Source organism: Chrysoperla carnea, chromosome 3, assembly GCF_905475395.1.
Source record: "Chrysoperla carnea chromosome 3, inChrCarn1.1, whole genome shotgun sequence".
Classification (NCBI taxonomy): Eukaryota; Metazoa; Arthropoda; class Insecta; order Neuroptera; family Chrysopidae; genus Chrysoperla; species Chrysoperla carnea.
Window position 1 is genome coordinate 41,763,510 of NC_058339.1, and position 24,250 is coordinate 41,787,759.

The following is a 24,250-nucleotide window of genomic DNA, read 5'->3' on the forward strand; positions in this document are numbered from 1 at the left end:
GTTCATAGGTATTGTATTACTAGAGGAGGAAATAATTACAGTATCCGCTCCAAACCTTTAGATTTTCAAACATTAAAGAAAAAAACAAATCGTTATTAATTTGATCACACGCAAAATATTAAATCCCCTTAAAATCATTAAGTCAATGTTAGGCATAGTAAAAAATTGTAGCAAGGCTGCAATCCTGCTCCAAGTATGTCATCAGTTTCAAGGTAAAAAGGGATGATATAGTTTAAAACTAAACCCGTCACGCAATATTAGTTTTACGACACAAAATAATTTCCCACTCGTTCAGTTGAACGCATTCCATGAACTTTTTTTATAATTTTTATTTTGTAAACCATACCGTGAATACATTTCCAAACTTTCGAATTACAGACCTTATAAGTTTTTATCAGTCTTAAATTGATTAATGAAAGATAATGTATTTTTATAGCTTAATGTCAATTGAATTTATTTCTACCATCTAAAAATACATTCTAATGTTTATATTTATTTATCATTACGATCTAAAATAATATTGACGTGTTCGGTGCCTACATAAGAGGTTAGATTATAAATAATTTAATGTATTCGAGACAATTAAACACTGTTAATAACATTTTTATACATACGGAATTGTACTTTTCAGGCTAATAATTCAGGATAGTAGTTCTTAAGGCAGTTTTCCACTAAACGAACAGTTAAGTTTATTTTGTGTTTGTGTTTTCTATAATCTAAAAAAACAAAAAGCTGAAACAAACCCAAAACTCTCGTTTCCATCGAGCGGGCAACATTTTTTTCTAGTTTTGCTTTTGTCTTTGGTCCTTTTCCACTGGTTGTCGCAAGTAAGTGAAAACACAGTTTTTCTTTAATAATCAACCAACATGTTTAGAGAAGAGGATTTTCTATTCTTAGTTGTGTTTTGATACTGAAGTCCTTGGAAAAAAGAAAGTGTACGGTGTCTTTAAAGCAAGGCAAACAAGTAAAATAAAAAGTACAACATGACCGTTTCTACTAAACAGACTCAAGTCAAAACACGTCGAAAACTTTTGGTATGAACGCTCCCGAAAAACAGAACTCCAACTGTCGCAAAACACGCCAGTTTTTAAAAAATTTGCGAAAAATTCCAGCTTTGTTTTATTCGACACTAGTTAGTTTTTTTTGCTTTGTCTGTTTAGTGTAAAATCGGCATTAGTTATTAATTAATAGAGATATGGGACAGACAATTTTTTATTTTAGTTGTTAGTTTGGTATTGGTGCAATTAGTCGACCTGCCGGTGTTCTATTGGGAAAAAAATTCGGTCCCCAATATGAGTTACTACGTTATTCATGCAGTTATTGGAATTAACAAGTATTTTGGAAAATGTAAATATTAAATGTATCTATATCTTTCATATTGGAGATATACAGTATAAAATTCTGGTAAAAAAACTCCTTTGCAGTTTTTGATACCTTTAATGTGATAGAAAAATGAATTAATTATCGCCTGTTAAATTGTAGAAAATAAAATTTACAAAATTTCATTACCGTTGTATTTTTTCTATAATATTTATTTGCCAAAGTTTAAGGTTGCTTATATGAATGAGTCTAGAATATGGATATGAAAAGAAATAATATTAAATAAAATTTATTTAAAGTGATTTCTCGTATTATATACAAAAATGCTCAATGTACTTAAGAGAATCTGTTTTATTAATTGCAGGTGGCGTCTCATGAAACTAGGATAGCACCCATAGGTAATTCTATGCCTCATTCCATAGCAATGGCGAATCTGCGGAGGGACGAGGATTATCGAAACAATATAGTTGGAGGTAAAATTCGAATTTTTGTTTTAGATATTGCATTTCCTACATTAGGTATAATATAGTTCGATAATATAATATTACCTAATGATGGATACATAACAAAAATTATATGTGTAAATTTTTTTCGAAATTAGCCGCATTGAGTGGTGTAGTACTTTAATATTATACTTTTATGCTTGATTTTAGTTAATGTACAATAAAAATCCTGATAAATTATCTTAAAAATAACCTTACTATTTTTGGGAGTTCTGAAAGACCGTGGGACAGAAAGTGTGTTTTGTTAAATGATTAATACATACTTCAAACTTCGTTAATGGCTTCCTTATACGACGAGTATATTAAACTTCTCTCAACGGCTTTTTTTTTTTCAAAAGTGCTGCTTTTCAAATCAGCATAATTACGGCATATTTAAGCTATCGGTTTAAAAACTTGATAATATTGATAACAATGACCACTTGATAACATTAATAATTATTAAACAATTCAGCAAAAGTAAACCATGTACCTATGTATTTAAATAAAACAAAAATACTTAAGTACAGCATATTCGAGGTGGTAGGCAAGCTAATCGGTCAAATATTTTTGTCGGAAATAATATTTTATGTTTAATAACTACTAATGTTTTTAAGTGGTCATATTGTCCGATAAATTCCCTGCAAATCCTCTTAAATATGAGTAACATGTTATTGTACTCTACTTCTTGACTTTGATATAATCATCATCTAGGTATATGCTAATTCATATTGATGATGTCTACATAGTAGTGGAAATATGAATTTATATAATACAAAAACTTGATCTGGGAAATTGTGGCAAAAATAAGGTTTAGGCAAAAATATTAAAAAATAAAGTTTAGAATGAAAAGATATCCAATAACATTTCCTTTCTGAAATAAATTGTGAAATTATTAAAAAAAGATTCTGGTTTTATCAGTTGGCAACTTAACACTAAAAATCTTATGGCACATCTCTTAAATGTGCAGAATTTTATGAGGAATATCTTTGTAGATTAGCTAAAATTGCGAATTTTTCTTGCTATAAAATGCAACCATCTGGATACGTGATTCAGAAGTTTATTAAATTGGGAGATGCTATATGATAATGAAACACAGCACTTTCCACCGAAAGGAAAATATTTATTTCCCTTATTTTTATTAAAATTATGAGGGTAATATCTAATGCAATACATAGTATAGTTTGTATTCATTTTATTTTTAGTCCATTCGATTGAATGACAGCTTAATTAATGCAATGTAAATTGCATTAATTAAGCTGTCAAAGTATTAATGAATAATTAATTTAAATTATTACTTAATTATACAATGTCTATAAGGTGTTTCAAAATTACTTTAGTATAAAATAAGCAGAAAAGCTCTTAAAAAAATATACCGATTCTAACCTACCTCGTGAGCCATATAAAATATATGAAGTAAGAAACGTTTTTATGTACGTTCTTATGTATACAACAAAGAGGGAATGTGTACTGTGTGTTATGGTTATGTGTTACTGTGTGTGACTGGTATTGTATGTGTACAAATTCAAGTGATGTGTCTGATCGGCTGTTCATGTATACGCATATACAATCCCTCTTTGTTTTATACATAAGAACGTTCATGAGAATTCTTCTTACTTCATATAAATGGCTAACAATATGGTAAGAAAGCTCCATAGATTAACTATATAACAATAAAACATTCATGTAACTGTTATCTACTGTAGCATCCACGATTCTATTCTAAAGTCATATTATATGCTAATAGGAGTGAAATAAAACGCAATTTCATCAAGCCATCCATAAAGAGATAAAAGTTTAATTGCACTGTTTTCATTTTTTGCCAGAGTTTTATATATACCTAAAGTAATGCCATGGAATTCTGAAACATCTTGTATAATCTGGCTACGTAGGCAATTTTTATAAATGGTTTCAATGGGGTTTTTGTTTAAGTTAATTAAAAATATAACGAATGGTATAAAAATTAAAGTATAGATAATATTGGCTATTAATTATGCATTAAGGAATTTATCATTTCGTGATTAATTACAATCTTTTGAATCTAAATTCGAATTTCTCATTTAACAATTGGGGAATATATAATGATCACAATTGTAAAGACGGGTTTAAATTGATATTTTTGTTATTGGCACTCATCCAATTATGTAAAGGCTTGCATTTACATATAATAATGGATAATGATAAACAAATAAAAAACCAAAATATAGGTAAGAATTCTTGTCCTCATGAAAAGAGCAATGGTAGTTAAAGTAACCAAAATAATATTGCGATACGGTAAACATGGATCTAATTGATCTTAAATAAGATTTTTAATAATATACAAAAAGTGTAATCTGTCTTTTAGAGTATAAAAAACTGTATTCGAAAAATAAAAACAGCCGAACCTAGATAAGCAAGAAGTTAAGATATTCTGATTTTTTCTCGTTTCAGAGGATCAATAAACTTTTTACTCAGCAGTTACAATATGTTCATGATAACAAAAATGTTTATGGGGCGGTAAATTGATCTCAGTAATAAATAAAGATTAAAAATAATGATGTGGGTGACCTCTGTTATAGACGTGGTCTGAGAAACGGAGGTTTAACCCCAATATTATTATCATTATAAAAAATCGAGAGTTTGTTATTTACAATAAAATTGAACACCTAAAACCGAATTGGATTATTTGTTTGTGTACATTACTGTGTTCAAAAGTTCCAAAAAGGCAAAATTATCTATTTGCCTATAGAATTATTCTATTTACCTATAGAATAAAACTACCTATATTTGGCAAAATATTTTTCACTATAAATTTCTCACTATAATTGATATTTCTTGCTTGTCTAGTTCGCTCATTTAGATTTAATTGTACTCCCAATACTGTGCATAAATTTAACTAATTTCTTATTTTCTTATTTCAGCAACAACTGGCGAAGCATTGGAGTCATGTGCGTAACGCTAAAATTTATTTTATTATTGAAAAAATGACCATTCTTATTAAAATTAAATTGACCATTCATTGTAAATAAAATAAATCCCATAAATCACGCTTTAACGGCCATGAAACGGATGTATAGCACATGCTTATCTTTCCTTGTTAACCTTTTATACACTGCAGAAGTATATATTTTCAGAGGAAATATGATTATATATTGATGATCTTGTACCTACCGAAAATCAGCGTTCTTGATTGTAATTGAATACTTCTTTCTTTAATCATATTTATCATTTTATACCAACAGCCATAACTTTCGTTATTCTACTTTTTGCATTAGTTTTTGACGGCCTCAGAGGAAAAACAGCGGAAGTCAATTTTTTGACTTTAAAATAATTTTGCTTTTTTTTTTTAAATATTTTTTATATTGCACACTTCTTTTTCAAAATATGCGAATATAAAGGCTAATCATATATGCATATATAAAAAATTATGATAAATCGATGAAACTATATTTAAAAAAAAAAAAAACTATGTGGAAATTAAAAATTTATGCTTTTAATAACCGATCTAGAGCCCTTTCTTTCTCATACAAATAATAGTTCTTTGTGTGATTATTAGTTTTATTATTACATCCATAATAAAAGTTAAAATAAAAGAAGAACAAGCTATTGGATTATTCATATCGATAACAGAATTTTGTTTGTAATAAATATTTAATATAAATCAATAGTACAAAAGTAAAAAATAAATAAATGATATACAATTTTTTAAGGTTTATCTGTGCTTAATTAATTTATGTTATTAAACGTTAACTTAGTAAACCACCAATGAATAAAGGTTTTTGACCTTTACTTTCACGTTCAAAGCTGATTTTTTATAAAAACTTCCTTTCAAAACGCTTTATCTTAAATATTCTAAGTATAACAGTAAATTTATACATTACAGCATGCATCAAATCCGGTAGTTCTGATTTTTTTATGATGTTATTCCAATGAATAATCCAAGTTTATGAACTCAGGCGCCGAACGCAACTTTGCCAAAAATCGACAAATCCGTGAAAATATCGGAATTTTTCGATTGTCCAATGTTCACATATCAAAAATCAAAGTGAGATATAAAATAGAAATTTTGCCACAAACTGTAAAAAATCGGCCAATTTTTATTTCGAGTATATGTTATCAGTGAAAATGTCTAGTCTTTGAATCTTATTGAAAATGCCACTCCATCGCCGAAAAACCATAATCATTCTCGGTTATTTCAACACACCAGTAACACTGTGTTCAAAATACTTTTTTATTTGCCAAACAAAAGTGTTTGCCAAAAGCCAGTTTTGCGCGCGAATTTGTAGAAAAAAAAGTCTTTTGTTGATCCCATTTATTAGGTTTTGAACATTATAAAGAAATTAAGTAGAAAACTTATTACAAACAAGCGTTTATTTAATACAATTTAATCGATAATAAATTTGAATGGATATGAATGAACATTAAATCTCAAGCTTGTACCTACAGAGATTGCATATTTTTCAAAGTTCATTTTATGTGTTTTGAGTTTGATCGCATAATAGCAGTGGTCTTCAAACTTCTTGAGAATTGAGACGTTATTTTCATAAGGTCAGGGGTTGATATGGTTTTTGCAATACTACCTAAAACTGACTGTTACAAGAAAATTTCTTTGATATGTCTCAAATCCGAAAGAAACAAGCCGTAGAGTTCCCAGTAGAGTTAAGAGCTATAAAAAAAAACCCTAGGCTCACTCGAAACAACTCGACCGTATGTTACAAAATCTTCTTTTCAGATCATAATGCCGATTTCTTTCAGGAAAATCAGGAAAAAAATGAAAACGAAAGTGAAAAAAACCATTTAAATAGATTGTTTTTAAAGAGGTTAACCTGGTTAAAGAGGTCGTTTATTTTTTGAATAAAGAAAAACAGAGCTATGTATTATGAACACGTATCAAACATTTGGTGGAGCTATACATACATATGTCAATAAGTGAATATTTATATTATTGGTATGATGTTATTAAAAGTATTACAATCTTACTATTGTATCTATTCTACAATGGCTGCGATCAGCTAAGGGACTGGTCAATTAATTTATAGAGCGCACTAAAAAAGTATTACTGGCAACTTATTTGTCATGATATATTTTTGCTAACTCAACTCAGATCAACTTAACTCAACGCAAAGCGTTGATTCTTACGGATTTAGGAAAAAAAACATCGCATCTATTACGCAAAAATTTGGGTAATAGAGTCACAGTTTTGAACGGAAGGGCTTAAAACCTCAGAACCTAACCAACTCTTCTACAGTTGACAAGCTCAACCCAGCCATCTCGTAATTACAACAGTACTCCGGGTCTATAAAACTTTTGGTCTAATTTTTCGGTCTATTTTTCGGATTACCGATTTTTGTTAAAAGGTATTTAGATTACACGGATTGAAGTGTAGCCCGATTACAGTCGCGACATATTAAAAGCTTCAATTTGCTGTTACAAAGTCTTTTCCATGAAAAACTTTCACATTATCTTGCCCGTGAATGTATAAGCACACATTTTGGTTCATTTGTCAGCCTTTTCGTACCCAATTCCTAGGGGCTGGCCACCCAGCCAATAATGAATTTTAAGATAATTTTATTTACCCGGATTTTAAAAAAATACCAAAATATTTCTAATCGGGAATTTGGTTGTTGAATTAAAAAAAGACACTTGTTAAGTATTAAAAAACCTTAGTTGAAATCGTTCACTGCTGACTTTTCCAATAGCATTTAATGATTTTGGTTCAATGTTCGAGTGAGTATTGCTTCATTTTATTTCCTCCTTCTCAGTCTGCTTTACAAACTATTGATACAAAAGGACTATTAGGATACTCTGCTAGAATCAAAAATTAATTTAAAAAAAATGTAAATGGAGTCTATTTATATGATTGTAAGTTCATGACATACGTATACTCTATTTCAAAGCAAACGTACCAAATCTTCAAAAACTATTCGGTAGTGGTCCAGTAAAAGTAATGTTTTTACGTGAATTTATTCAAAGGCAAAAAAAAAAAAAAAACTAAAAAAAGGAAGGTTTCGCATCTAATTTAAAACCCTACTAACGCACAGTTTCAAAACTGTTACGGTTGTGTTAATTAACACTATGTATACATAAAAAAACAATTTTTGGACAATATCTTGGAGACCATTAACTTTATGAAACATAGTTTCAAACAAAAATTGTTGGAAATTTTTTTCCGTAAAAAGTCATCAAAGATTTTGATATCTGCAGCCATTTTTCCAAAAATCGGGAAAAACGGCCAAATATATATTTATATGCTAATTAACAATATCTTGAAACAATATTTTACGGAAAATTGTTGTCCTAAAAAAAATGTAGAATGAAAAATTTCGATATCTTTAGCCGTTTTCAAAAAGATCAATTTCATATATATTTTTCGTTAATTATTCAATCAATAAGAGAAATATATCGGAAATGGACTAGTTAGGTGATTCTATGAACACCTATACCAAAATTTTTTTCGAAGCATCAATATTTTTAAGTGTTACAAACTTGGGACTAAACTTAGTATACCTTGCATATTACATATATGCATGGTATAAAAACATACATATTAATAAATACAAGAGCGTCGTTTTTGCTTTGAAAGCAAGCAATTCAGTCCAAAGGGTTAAACAGGATTGAATATAAGCAAATACACTATCTCTTCTAGCTTTCAAAGATAATAAAAATGAAGAGATAATTTGTCTCACTTTTTCAACTTTTAGCAACAGTAAGGGATGATAAAATTTTTTGAATGCTTAATTCTAAAAAACAAGAAAGTATAAACTTACAAATAAGCTTAAGGTACTTCAATTTTGATCAGTTTTAGCGGGGAAATAGATGTATGAATTGTTTTTGAATCGACTTTTTATACAGGATTGGTTTTTTAGATTGGTGCGTTTGTTTTGAAACGGAGTACTTCCTCATATATACCTATATAATATTTCATATGACATATGTTTCGGTCGATTTTTACTGGGCATGCGATTAAAGAAAGTACATATAACAAAAGTTCTTCATTTATATTTTATATTATGAAATATATAATTATTACTTTTTTAAAATAATTTTCCTGTATTTTTTTTTGTATTTCAGTTGATTTATTTTCATGATTAAACAACTTGTTTCGTTATTAAGCTCAGTTTTATTTGTTTGTTTTTAGTATCATTGCTAAGTTGTGTTTTATTACGATGAGCTACTTGTCATACTTATGATATAATTAATGTGAATAATTACAGTGAATGAATAAAAAATATATTAAATACTATGTATGTACAATGATGAAACTCGTTGAAAAATAAACGATACAGATTTTTTCTAAAGTAACTAATGCAGTTAATAATTTGGTACTTCTACGTGTGTAAAATAACTATTATATCGTTATATTATGTAGTTCTATCATGTTGTAGTATATAAATATTATCAAAGATAATAAATGAGAACTCTAGGATATTTCGAAATAAACTTCGATTTTTGCAACAATTTCCTATTGTAATTTTTTGTATTATCTAGTGCAATTTTCTTATTACATAAATTTGTATTTCGACTACCAAGTAGTCATCATCAGCATAAATTAGCTAATCACAATTACTCTTAGTGTGTATGTTACTTGTTGTTAATATGGTGGCGGTCTGCATTATTGTAAAATTATGTGGGATAGCATTGGATAGATTTTCGAAAATGAACGAAAACGTGCTGTCCGCCACCAAATTAGCAACGAGTAACATACACAATAAGAGTAATTACGATTAGCTAATTCATACTGATGGTGACTAGGTGGTCGAAATACGTATTAATATAATACTTGGTAGTTCAAATACGTATTTATATAATACAAAAAATTGATCAAGGAAATTGGGCGCGTTAATTTCTACCCAATTTCTCAATGGTGGCACATTTCATATTGAAATGGAAATTTCTATTTCTATTACGTTATTTCTATTACAAAACAAATAAACTTAAAATTTTGCGTTTTTCTATCTGCAATGCTGAAAAAAATATGATATTTGCTTAATCAATTATTTTTTTTGCATTCTACACGAAAAGTAAAATCGAATCCTCTAAAATGAAAACGATCAATATAATGAATATTTTTTGCATTATTTCATGCCATTTTTATATGATTTTTTTTTTTTAAATAAATATTTCATGTTGGTTTATTACATATGGGTCAGTTACTGTATACTGTATTAGCTAACACATTTTTTTTTACAATCCCATATCATTCAGCTTCGAGGATAAAATCTCTAGCGCCTTTAACTTTATGCCAAATAGTATGTAAGCAATTCCTCATGCTTGGGGCATTGTGTGCCAAGTTTAAAATTATTCTAAGATGGAGTCGATAGAAAATGACGCTTTCTCGGCAAGAAGTGTTTTGAGAAATTATCATTAGGTTAGGTTATATTGGCTATAGAGCCCATTGTGATACCATGTATGTGTTTTACCACCTTTCCGCTGATAATTTCATTTATCAGCTCCTCATTTTCAGAGGCTGAGTGCACCTCTTTCATGCATATACCATGCACTACACCAGCCCATCACAACTACTCATTAAATTAATTTTGTTGAGACGGCGGGAATCGAACCCGCTACACTAAGCATACCGCGGACGGAATTAGTAAACGCCTAAACCAAATGAGCTAATAGGGCGAAATTATCATTACTAAAACGTTATCTACCATTTGGCGAAGTCCTGTGGTTATAACTTGAATTACTCTGTATGAGAGGCCGCGTATTCGGAAGTTTTTATGCCTGCACAGTGTGTAAAACGAACTACTAAAATTTGTAAAATTGGAGGACTAAAATACACTGTTGTCTAATATTTAAGTATAGAAAAATGTGCTTAAGTATTGTATTATAAAAAATTCTATTCTTCCATTCAATTACATTGTATTGCTATTGGAAATTCCATTTTTTCGAGTAAATTATAATAAAAATATAATAACTTCATATTTATCATTGTCAATAGTTTAATTAACCTACACAGGATGTTTTTGTGTAGGTAAGCCATTAGATCTAAATTAAGCATATGAAATTTATCATAACTATTATTATCGATGAAAAAAAATATTAACGCATTACTATCGATACGTTACTATAAATAATTTAGTAGACAATTATCATTTATACTCATTCTTTTCAGTCGTTTTAAGTAGATAAGACATATGTGTATAATATACATAACATACTCGCGTCAATTGTTAGTATTATTTAAAATATAGTTTACTGTAGATATGAAAAAGTTCATAAACACAGCACAAGTTCATAAACGCACAAATAAATACTTTAAAACTTATAATACTCCTTCTTAAATCAATATCAAAGTGATGGTAAAAGACATCAGATGAGATTATGACCATCTCATCAAAAAGGATACTTAGAGAGCATCATTTTTTGGGACAAATTTTTGAAAATATTTTAATTGAAATTGAAATATTCGAGTTAACTTTGTTCTTTTGAATTATTGTCTTGAATTACTTAATTATTTTACCATTTCAATTCCATTCGAAATGAATGGAGCCAGGTTTATTTGAACATTCGTTTCCATAGTAATTATGTTAAAATTATATGTCATGTCTTTTCCAAACTGAATTGATTTTGAAGATCATCGCATAGAATACTCTCCGTTAAATTACTTTTCAAATTAACCAAAAAATTCGGTCAAACTTATAAACACCCCTTTTTTTAGTTCGGGGGTTAAAAAAGAAGCTGTTCGTGTAAATACGACAACCATTATGGTTCAAACATTTAACTTTCTAAATGATGAAAAGAATTTTCTATAGCTGCATAAAACACTGCCAGCGACGGCCCTAGGGAAAAGTGAGAGGGGCGGTCGCTCAAGGCGCCAGGTAGCAAGGGTTGATTATTGAAAAAAAGTTAATTTTTGAAAAAGTTTGTGATTCATAGATGATCTAGCTCTATTTTAATTAAGGGGTACGGTACGGATACATTTTTTTTAACTTATGATATTAATTCCTCTCTTCTGGTACTTCTTTTATTTTTGAAATTTTGCCTAGACCCAAGCCCAGATCAAACCACATTTACGCTTAGGCTCAGGATTCATGAGTCTAGGTGTAAATAAAACACTGCTAGTAATTATTTATAGAATAGCGTTAATCTGGAAGGGCTAGGACAAAATAATAATATAATTGTGTAAGGAGGATTGGTGCAATGGTTAAGACTTGGTAAAATACTTTGTGCCGATTAAAAAATTACCTTACTTTCGAATATAAAATTTGAGGAAAATTTTGAAGGTTAGGCTCCATAAAATCTGTTTGAAAACGTTTTTTCAGTACTCTTCATTTTTGAGTTTTTTTTTTTTTTTCATACCTACAGACACCTAACTAAATTCGTATATAATTTAAAGTAATTCATATTGAATATTGTTAAATTATTATAATAAGTTTTATAATAGCATATATTTATATAAAAACTAGGTTTTCTTTTATGACGTGTTACATAAAGTAAGAAAAACTATACACTCGATGGGAATTTCAACATATGCAAAGATTCTTTTCTGTAAAGAAATGTGCGCGTTTTTTTCATAGTATTGTGGAAAGTTTCGTTAATTATATTATTTTCATAATTGAAAAATCAATTTGTAACCGTAAAATATTATTGAACATTTTTTTATGAATACATAAAATAATTACTTTGAATAAATTTTTTAATTAAGAGTGAATAGTAATAGATATTAGAGGTTCAGTTACATTTATATAGAAATCAATATGTAATTTTAGACCGTGAGCCCACAATAAAGCGAAATTTCCATGATTCATTTCGCCTGGCTTGCTAACCGATAAAAGTTGCACAATAAAGAAAAATGAGATTTTATTAATTGCTCATGTGAATTTATGGATATCCAACTTTAGATTTTCGTGTTTTTTCTACAAATTGTTTTACTGCCGTGTGTGTTAATTGAAATTTATTGACATTGCGATAGGTGAAAAATGGCCACGGAATTGACAAAAGGGTTGAAAAAAAAAGTGATACTGTAAAAAATATTTTCAACCCTTTCGTTAGTTGATTTGAACTTCGAGAAACATAAATTCGACAAAACGAGCTACGGTTTAAAATTCAATTTTCTTTGCTTAACTTACCTTTATTAATCCTCATCAGCCAATTACAAAATAAGGATGTAACTCAAACTTGTAATTTTCCATTTCGTATTTATTTTTAATTTTATTATTTAAGTATGCTTATAACGTAGTTTAATTTTTTTCTGATATATTGATGAATGGATTTTGACCTAAGGAGGTAATTTTCTTCTTCTCGCATACATTCTCTTTGTGCTTGAAAATTCCTCTCGCTCTTAAATTGATTAAAAAAAAACTGGTTAATAATACCCCAATGCATAAAATGTGACACAAAAAGCAAAAAGTAATTGTGAGAAAGTTGCCTTGATCTGCAGGGAAAAAAAGCCCTAAATATACCTAGATACATAAAAAAACCACCCAAAAATTTGATTTTATAATGAAAAAAGAAAAAAAATTAACAAATTTTTTAACTTCAGTAGAACGGATAATGTTCTACAAAGCTTCAATGTTGATTTATGTATTTAAAAAAGAAAACAAATGCGAAAATTAAAATTTGGGCCAATTATATTTCTATCTGCGCTTAAGTAGGTATTTAATGAAATAGGACGTTGGCGGATTTGCTGTAGTTGGTTCTTCTTGATAGCCAGGTGTGTTTGAAATTTTTCTCTGATTTTTATTACCTGGGAGTGCGGTGAGAAACTACGATGAAGTCGTAAAAGAGATTGAATCGCTTTCATTCACTTCAATTCAAAAATTTTCGTCTGTTTTCAAATTTTCTGAAGAATGGTGTTTATAGTATAAACTTTATACAATGTTGGTCATTGTATAAAGTTTATACTGAAACTTCATTTTAAAAACTTTATTTATTGAAACTTCATTTTAAAACTTTAATTGAAAATTATTAACATAATTACTTAGTTAATTATTAAAAATTTTACAATTAATTATTTTAGCATGCATATATACAAATTTCTTGAATGATCGATGTTCGATATCCTCCAATTTCCTACTTTAATAATGTCTCCAGATCATATAATTTGTTGTATTTACGTAAATTTTTGAAGTAAAAACACTTTTTGAGTGAACAAAAATCATAGAAGTCGCGTCATCTTCATAGTCATCGGGCCTGTTTGTAATTGAGCTCCCCCTAAATGGATGGACCGCTTATGATGAAATTTTGTGTGTGTATTTAAGTAAATGGGAGGATGCTTTAGATTTACAATTCGGTTTACTAAAATTCATGAAATAAATGGTGGAAACGCATATAAATAAAATATTACATTTAAATGTTTATGGTCTAAGATTAAAGTTTAAATTGGTCATTAACACTTCTTTACAAACCAAAAATACTTCAAAAATAATAATCTAATAGTTCGACAATACAATCCACAAGTTAGGTACTTAGTTTTTATTTCTATCGGAGGTCCCCAAAGACTACCGTGCAAGCTTTTGTACACCAAAGGAGTGAAATATTTTATATATCATAAATGTGTTTGGTATAAAAATCTAGCTGGAGTGGGATTTATTCACTATCTTTCATCAATCTACCTTGAAATGAAGCGTTATCTGTGAAGACAAATCGATACATCCCGCGTTTTCGGCCACATTGTATATTACGAAAATAATGTTCAAATGTACAGCCAAAAATCCTGAAAGAAAATTTTGTTAAAACCAAACAGTTTAACCATAATCTTCCGAGTCGAATAGCGTGAACAACATTATATATCTATACACAGTGATTATTGACATTTAAATGCCCATAGTTCAATAATTTTGGATCGTCGTGTCCATTGATACTTTTGATCAGGCTACCAAGAATACCTACCAGCTTTTTGGGTAGCGAATAATTTTGTTGTAAAGGCCCTAGGATATAGGTACTATTAGATCAAATCTATTATTGATACCATCGAATTTTAACGATTTTCATCTAATAAATATCTTTAATTATTTTGTTCATTATAATTTTAATTACCTTGACCTAGTGAATGTGACGGACGATGTTCAAAAATAACTTGAACCAAGCAAGTGTGTACATATAAACTATATTAATAATAAATAATAATATACCTACCTAACTTCATACAATAAAGAAATATATAAAATAAGAACATGGTGGTGCTTATTAATGTTTATTTAATAAATATATAATTATTTACATTTTAATGTGACATTATATTGTTGTTATAAATGGTGTTGTTATATTTATAAAACAATGTTTTCATCACAAACGGCTTTACATCAGAATGAGATAGTACATGGATCTACTGAAACGGTTCATGTACCTACGGTACCAACAACAGCTGTGATTAATAATAATAATAGAATGTACAATAATGGTAAGTTTTTCTTGTTAATTACAATTTTAATCCGTTTATGTTATCCGGGTCAGTCGTGATTTTTAAAGAAAATCTTCAGGACACAATGAAATAATTAGTGCCAAATAAAACTAACCTTGCTTAAAATTCAATGTAGTCCATTGATTTGTAAAAATTTATGGTATAATAAACTTTTTTTATTTATTTAATAATAATAATGGGGTTTAACCTCCGTTTTTGTGACGCATGCCTAATCACAGAGGCCACCCACATCATTATTTGTTAATCTTTATTTAATCAATTACAAACATATACAATTACATTTTTGATGTGGGTGGAGTCGGTTACTTCGTTCTTATCCAAGCGACGACAATGTGATCAAATCTGCACTCCCATTAATTATAAATTGTTCACACTGCCGCTGCCTGGTTTCGAATCCGCAACCTAAGTCTAAATAATCCTACGTTCTAAAACTAGCGCCTTAGACCGCTCGGCCATTTAGACTGTAAACTATTTGATGACGATCTCAAAGATGTGACAGAAGTGAATTAGCAAAATCAGTGTCAAAATAACATGGGGATAAATACAAACACAAAAATTAAAAACAAACAATATAAGCAAGCACCTAAATTTGTTATCATTGGTTTTTTTTTAAATGAACTTGAAAATGCACTAATCACAATTTACTCTAAGGCTCGAATTTTGCCACGTCAACCGGATATTTAGGAACTCCAAATCATTATGCTCTGATTTTATAGAATTTTGGTAACATTGGTATGAGGATTCTAATTGACGTAAAAATTTATGTGGCTAACAACTTATTACTATGAACAGATGACATCAACGTATTATGAAATATACAAAATAATTAATGCTTTAGACTAGAGTATCGTCACAAAAAATAGTGAAGTACGCCATGTAGCTTCCACTAAAATGAAGTTTTTTGATTTCGTAAAAATTTTACTACTCTAAAAATCATGTAAATAATTTTACCTAAATATTTTTATATTCAGTACATTCTAATAAAAGTTTCGTAAATTGTGAAAATAATAAATTCTAAAGTTCCCGACTAGAAATTTTCACGTGCTCCCATTTGGGACCCAGCTTGGTTGCCCAATTGGGACCCCAAATTGGGCTGTAACGCAGAAACTTATTTGGGGCCCGGTGGGGCTATCCCAATTGGTTCCCAATTGGGCAGTCCCTATAGGTTCCCGAATGTGCAAGCCCTATGGATTCCCAATCGAATAATCCCGGTCTGTTCCCGCTTAATTTACCTTATTGTAAATCATTTGCCCCTTGTTAATCAATACAATCATGATGTAGCCTATAGCTTCAAATTAAAAATAAACTGGAAATTACCAAGCAAATTTTTTTATTTATAAATTTATAAAAATACAATAGATTCAGTCAATAGAATGATCATTTTTTTAAACGAAGAAGACGATGGCCATCCCAATCTCGAGCACCTTGTATCACTGCTGTCATTGCCTTCAAAATTTCTTTATCGTCTAGTGGGTTTTCGGGACTGGAAGCTAGTTTTTTAATAAAGACATCTATAATAATTTAAAAAAAAAAATTATTAATGTAAGAACTATTTTTTTTAATAATTACAATATAACTTGTGATCGAAATTTTTACCTTGTATACTTGAATAAAAACTTCTGGTCCGTAGAAGTCCAAGTTCACATTTTACATAACCTCACTTTCAATTACACTCAAAAGTTCGTTACACATATGTCAAAATAATATAATTCAATTAAACGTAAATGCACTTAAAAAATTTTATGATATAGTATGATGCTGAATTTTTATAAATTAAAATAACAAAAAAAAAACTATAAAAAATCACTTATTTTCGATTCATACTCGATTACTCGATCGTTTGTTAATCACAGTGTTTTTATTATGACAAATAAAAAACTTCTCGTAGCGCCATCTGTTGAAATGTTTTAAATAAATAAAACGCGGAAAATTCAAAAATGAAGAACTGATACTTTTGATTCAAATAGAAGGGAAATAGCAATAACAGAATAATATTAAGAGAAAAAAATAGATTATGTAAAAAACGAAAAGTTTATAAATACTCAAAGTACAGAGTTAAAAGTGAAGTAAAGCGTTTTGAATTAAAACTTTTTTAGGGAAATTATTTTTTTCTAAATTTATAACTATTTACTTACTATAAAAAAATAACTTAAACAAAAAAAATTAATTGAAAAATTATGATTGTTTTTAATAAAGTAGGAAATTTTTTAAATCAATTAACTGTACTAAGATTAAGAACATATATATTTGCTTTATTCAAAGCAATCAAATTTTTCAAAATCCGGTAAAAATAGAGTAAAGATTATTTAATTTTTACATCGGGCTATCCCAACGTGTTCCCAACCAGGTCCCACTCAAACAATTAAACCGTTGTGTTTATCATTTAATTTAATTTGGGCTTTCCCAATAGGTTACCAAATAGGCCCCAGTTGGGAAAAACTATTTAAAATCGCCTATTTTTACATTGGGCTATCCCAAAAGGTTCCCAATTGGATCCCAATTGGGATAGACCTATTTTAATTTAATTTGGGCTTTCCCAATAAGTTCCCAAATAGGCCCCAGTTGGGAAAAACTATTATAAAATCGCCTATTTTTACATTGGGCTATCCCAAAAGGTTCCCAATCGGATCCCAATTGGGATAGACCTATTGGGACATGCCCCAACAAATCCCAAGCGGGCCCCAATATAAGTACTGGGACAATTTCTAGTCGGGTTGTGCCTACTTGGAGGTGCGAAAATTTGATTTGCGAAGCCAGGGGGTCGCTTGTAATTATTAACCATTTAATGGATCAAAATCTTATACATGCTTGATGGACAATTCAATAATAATTGGAAAAATCATTTTAAAATAGCTCAAATACAGGAAATTTTTTCAAACCTCAGATGTTGAGATCATACCTGACCATCCCTGAATTTCACCCTGATTTTCAGAAACAATTAAAATCGATCTAGAGCTAATTACTTTTAAGAGACGAAAGAAGAATAATCTTCTATTTTTCGCAACATTTTTTAGATAACCAAATTAGAGTATGAAAATTTTTTTATACAAGATGTTTCTATTTATATATCAAAATGGTCTATTAAAAACATGTCATTTCAAAATTTTTTCGCAAATAATGTCTTCCGTAAAATAATTCTAAAAATAAATATAAAGTGTTATTTAAAATTTATTTTTAATCAAATTTTAAATAATCTTATGATAAAAAAAAAAAAATAACATAATATTAACACGTCAATCAATCAATTGACTATGGTAAAGAATCGATTTTCATTTATAATAATAACTATTTCCCTTAAACAAAGAAAAAAATAGATTTATGTAATCAAATATTTGTAGTTTCGAAGACAGAAGTTAAAACATTTAACCTTGAGAGTTCAATAAAAGTTCATAAAGCTTCAGTTAGTACGTTATGAATTGAATATAACATTGATAGTATTAAAATATTTATTATATACAAGTGGAAATCGTTGCTTGGGCAGGGATATTTTTAATAATAATTCTGTGATTGCGTGTGTTCTTGTATAGCAATTATAGGAATATGTCAGAATCAATCATACGTCATCAAATTTCAAATAAATTTATCCTTGTTAAGTACAATGACATACAAGTGAAAATATATAATGTTTGGTTCTTTGTTTGAAATATTTTCAATTATATATCTTCCACCCATTTAACACACTACGATAAATTTTGAGAAAAATAAAATCAATTTTAAAAACATGCTAGTGGTTAAACAACCCTATTTTACAAATTTCGATTTGATAAAAATAATTATTTTCTGAAAAGTTGAACTTGCTAGTCACGATTATACCAACAAAATTTTTACTAACACATCACGTGTTTAAGGTGTGACTTGAACAATATTTTCATATACTCTCATTATTATGTATTATCATAGACACGGTGAAGGTTTTCGACCTAAAACTGTTCCATAAAAATTTGCTCCAGGCTTCATTCTTTACATGGAAACCAATTTTGATCACATGTATCTTTGTGAGTTTGAATTTCATAAATACCTAGACATGTGAGCTCTTCTTTTTTTTAAATGAATATAGCATACAAAAGCAATAGCTAATGTAATTTTTCTAATTTTCGTTTCTTATTCAACATTTTAGCGTCAAAATTGGCCGAGACATGCCACTTTTACAATAAGTAGGTACAACAACAATAATACTACATTTACATTAAAAAAAGTACTTATCGTAAAAAGTGGCATATCTCCGGGAATTTTGATTCTAGAAAGTTGAGATACTTGTGTATTGAATAAAAAATGATAAAAATTTATGCAACAAAAAATTTTCTTGTATTCAAGTTTAATAAAAACAGTGCTCATTGGGCACTGCTGAGTGCACTGCTCAGTGCTGTAACATACAGCTATGTAACACTGCAAGTAAATTTTTATATATCAAGCATTCAAAAATTAAATCATAATGACGTTTTGATTTTATACCATGTATATGATATATACCAAGGTATATTAAGTTTAGTCCCAAGTTTGTAACGCTTAAAAATATTGATGCTATGAACAAAATTTTGGTAAAGGTGTTCATAAAATCACCTAATTAGTCCATTTCCGGTTGCCTGTCTGTCTGTCGTCTGTCTTTTGTCTGTCCGTCTGTCATCACGATTACTCAAAAACGAAAAGAGATATCAAGCTGAAAATTTTAACATTTATGTATGTGTAATGTGACAGAGTAATCTACACTGTCTATACATGGTATTTCAACAATTAACTCAGTCAATTGTTTGTTTTCACTTGTTCTCTTTAAAAGTTTATATTTCTTTCCCGTGCGAGTTCACCACGTTTACTGAAAGGGGGAGATTGGTCGAATAAGCTGTTTTAAATTTTTTAATATTTTACACTTTGTATTTCTTACCGTCTAATAAAAGCTACTACAAGGTAAACAATTTATGGTGTTTACTACAATGCTGGTATGGTATAAGGACAAATTCTTTGTTGGCGTATGTAATATTACAGTATTAAATAGGACTTGACGCCCATACTGCATTAACTCTTTAATATTGCTAATGTTACTATTCCCTCAAAGGTCAAAGGGCATTCACGACAATACTGACATTGTGATATCCAAAAAAATTCCTTACCGAGTGTATACAAATACATATCTTACCATGTGCATACATAATTTTCTTCAGTTTAAACCTCTATTAGTTTTTCGCCAATTCATAGAACATAACTTATCGACGCTCCCACCATTTTGCTTCTTTATTTATAAAATCTGGTATTTGGACTGAATCAAGGCCTAATAACATGATGTTTCGACAAAATGTCAAGAATTAATAAATGATTAATTATTTTTTTAATGAAAAATAAGGTATTTATTTGTAACTACCTAGTGTTTAAAAACAAACATTAAAATATCATTAAAATAGTTAAATTTTCCCACAGGTAATTTATGTACAAATGTGACTGATAAAAACGGGATAATTTGTATATCAATTTCTTTTGTTTTTCATTTGTACAGAATGTTTAAATGATTTTTTTATTCGTTGTGTGCGTAGTCATGGTAGGGACAATAAAAACGATGCCAGCGCATCCAGTGAAAAATTTTGGCGATAAAGGACGCTGCTATGATTAATTTGCATTTCTTTACATGTTAATGTTATAGAAAATGTCAAATTAAAATTATTGAAAAATACTAATTAATTAAGCTTAATGCATTAAAAATTGTGAAAATAAGAAATCAAATTGCTCATTTATTATTTTTCAAATGTAAATTATCATAATTATTTATTTAAATATGTGAGACAACAATATTAAATTTTCAATGAAAGTCATAAATGCAATCCATACAATTATATATGCTTCCATACAATTCTATAATTAAAGTAGTGTACCGTGACCATGGAAACGCCTCCAATAAAACTCACGTGCGAATATAGATATAACAGCAAAGTGAAAATTTTCATATTTTCTATTCGAGTCACAGAATTTTTGCCGTTGCCTCGGATCCGTTTAATCATACTGAAAACGTTTATTAAACATCAATCGTGTATTTAGCCATTGTTTAATGTAAAACTTAAGAATTTTATGAGTTAAACTTCATAGTATAAACCAAGAGTTTCAATAAAACTTTTTTTTAAGTAAATAATGCAACGAATAAGTATTAATAATTGAATTTGGTAGTATTGGGAAAATCATTTCCCCTGCTACAACTGGTGACTTAACTAAAACTAAAATAACAGCCTCAAATTTGATTGTAGCAGGTATTGAATAAATAAATGTATATTAAGAAACCATATTAATTTACAACAACACTGTTTAAATTATGACTGAAAAGTTTAATAACAAGTAGCTTACTCTTTTGATGGTCTAGTTTTTCCATAAACCAATGCTGTGTTTTTTAAAGATAAAAGTCTGCCTTATTGACAGTTTGATGATATTCTTGATATAGTTTGAAAACATGATCTTGAATAGTTTGAAAGAATGTGAAGAAATAGAAATTTGGCACAGAGCTTGTCAGGCATGAAAGGGCAGATTTGGAAACTTAAAATTTAAGGATTCAACTTTAAAAAAATACAAAACAAGTAAAAGAGTCAAGTGTTTTTTTTTTAAATCGTATCAAAAACATTTAAAATAGGCGTCAGCAAAGACATAAAATTTGTAGATAAATTTAAACTTGGATGGTTAAGAGGATCATGAATTGAGATATCATATTACTTTATATCAAAAAATTAAAAATCATAGCACCTCAAGACTTTGTATATTATTTGAAAGATATAGAAACTTGTTACTTGTTTGGTCTGAAGAAGTTCTGTTTGTCAAAAAAAGTGGTATGTGAAAACATCTTCGTTCGTTGATTAACGTAGAAAAAGAACTCAAAAATCAAAATTTACAATTTATATATCAATTTACTTAAAACTAATAAATCGGTTATAAGATAAAAATATTAGAAGACACTCAATTTATATCAATATTTTTTATCGATTAATCGGCAAATAGTTTCATTAGAAATGGAAATTTGAATTTTCTTATTCTCTAGTTTTTTTTGTACTTATTTTTCATCTTCTTAGCTTCCCCTCTTAATTAATGAAAAAATTTAATTTATTGATAAAAATAAAAAAATATGACATGAACTATTATTATAAGTTAAAATTGGAGTTGTTGATTTGAAAACATGGAATTTTTTATAAATAAAATAATTTATCGCGATGACTCTTATATTCTGTTATATTGTATTTTATATCGAAATAGGGGATTTCGATTAAGGTGATTCGGTTCTTATTATTATAATATTGATTTGAAAATTGAAGAAAAAATGTATGAAGAGGTTGTAATGATTTGAAGAGGTTGTAAAGTATATATATAATAATTTTGAAAATTTGAATCACTGTATTTTTAATATTAATTGACAAATTGCTGTCCAATGTGACAAATTCAAAAGAAAATGTTTCGAATAAAACTTGCTTGGTTTGTTATAAAGAATAACGTTCTAAGAGCCACACTTAAGGGCGGACAAATCCACCTAATTTATTCGACTCCGCCAAAATTATTATCTGCCAATGTATGGTAAACTGTAATGTGTAAGAACTGACTGTAATGTTGGTTGCATATAAAAAAAAAAAATTTAAATTACACTTTATATGTCTATGTGTCCAATCTGCTATTATATGGGCACCTCTGAAAAGTTATCTAAGCGATTGAAGTCGGAGTTCGTTAAGTGGATGGTATACTTAAGGTCGTTCCTAAAAAACAGTATGTAAATATTTGAGACCTACTTAATTTTGAGATTGGATTCTTTTAGTTGTTTGTCGCAAATATACAAACATAAACAGGTCACCCTATTAGCTCCAACCGTGGTATTCTTAGAGTAGCGGGTTCGATTCCCGCTTTCGCAACAAAATTAATTTAATTAATAGTTGTGTTGGGCTGGTGTATGCATGAAGGAGGTGCACTTAGGCTCTAAAATTGAGTAGCTGATAAATGAAATTATCAGCGGAAACGGTAGTTAAACACATATATGGTATCACAATGGGCTCTATAGCCTAAGTGTGTCCCTCATTTTCTATAACATTAACATGTAAAGAATTACAAATTAGTCATAACAGCCTCCTTTATTGCCAAAATTTTTCACTGGAAGCGCTGGTATTGATTTTACTGTCCCTACCATGACTACGCACACAAAGAATACCTAATAATTTTAATCAAATTAATGTTAAAAATGTTAATTCAAAAATTATAAACTTTTAATTTTTGATATTACAATCTCTTTTTTTTTCACTTCTATCGGCAGTCCTCATGACTGCCTAAGATTTTTTTTTGTAGGAACAAATGATTAATAGTAAATTGTGCCTAGATCAAACGTTGGCTATTGTTTTGATTATTTATTTTGATAATCGAACCACCCACAATTTTTATGTTTTATTTTTGACATGTTTATATATAAATGTTATCGGTACATTCTGTAAAAGTGATTAAGTGCACGTAATTTTATTAGGTTACTAACAACAATCGAACAAATATTATAAGCCTATATTCAATCGGTATCACATGTATCGTATTATTGTCACTTATCACATAAATATTTATAAAACGTAAATTATTATAATCATGTAAATTTGTATCATATATATCATTAAAATATACTTTTTTATTATTACAAATAATATTTGTTTATTGTTCGAGGAAAACACTAAGTATGTCTATGTTAAAGGCTTAAAGGCTTTTTATTATATAGAAAAGTTTTATTTATTAAAATAATGTCAATGTTAGAACAAGCAATTGATCGACCAGGTTTGTGTATAGGCTATGAAGTAAAAAGTTTGTAATTTTCTTGATTTGATTTGAATTGAATAATTGAATAATTTTGAATATTTTTTTGTCAGCAGATGAAGGCGAAGGAGAATCGAAAACATTTGGAAAATTTCTAATTGGTTTATCATGGGTGTTAATTTTCTTAACAATGCCATTTTCATTGTTAATTTGCTTTAAGGTAAGTTTTCGTTTGAATTATGTAATTTTTTATAAAAATGTTTGCTCAAAAAATGTATATTTTTTGAAACTTAACTAGGATTTCAGATATGTGTATTGAATACCGGTATTTAAGTAAAATATCAATAAACCTTTTAGGCGAATTTCGGTT

At 28.7% G+C, this 24,250-nt stretch overlaps 1 protein-coding gene across 2 annotated transcripts in view; it reads left to right on the top strand.

Moving 5' to 3' along the window:
• The first annotated feature begins 1,710 nt into the window (after nt 1–1,710).
• LOC123294679 (band 7 protein AGAP004871) overlaps nt 1,711–24,250 on the top strand; it is a 28,730-nt gene continuing 6,190 nt past the window's right edge. The window contains exons 1-3 of one of the 2 annotated variants that reach the window (XM_044875785.1): nt 1,711–1,793; nt 4,700–4,726; nt 23,997–24,100. In XM_044875785.1, the coding sequence (XP_044731720.1) occupies nt 1,727–1,793; nt 4,700–4,726; nt 23,997–24,100 (198 nt within the window). In that variant the 5' untranslated portion in view covers nt 1,711–1,726. Of the gene's footprint in view, nt 1,794–4,699; nt 4,727–15,018; nt 15,127–23,993; nt 24,101–24,250 lie in introns of those variants that run through there. The other variant, XM_044875786.1, reaches the window with a different exon arrangement.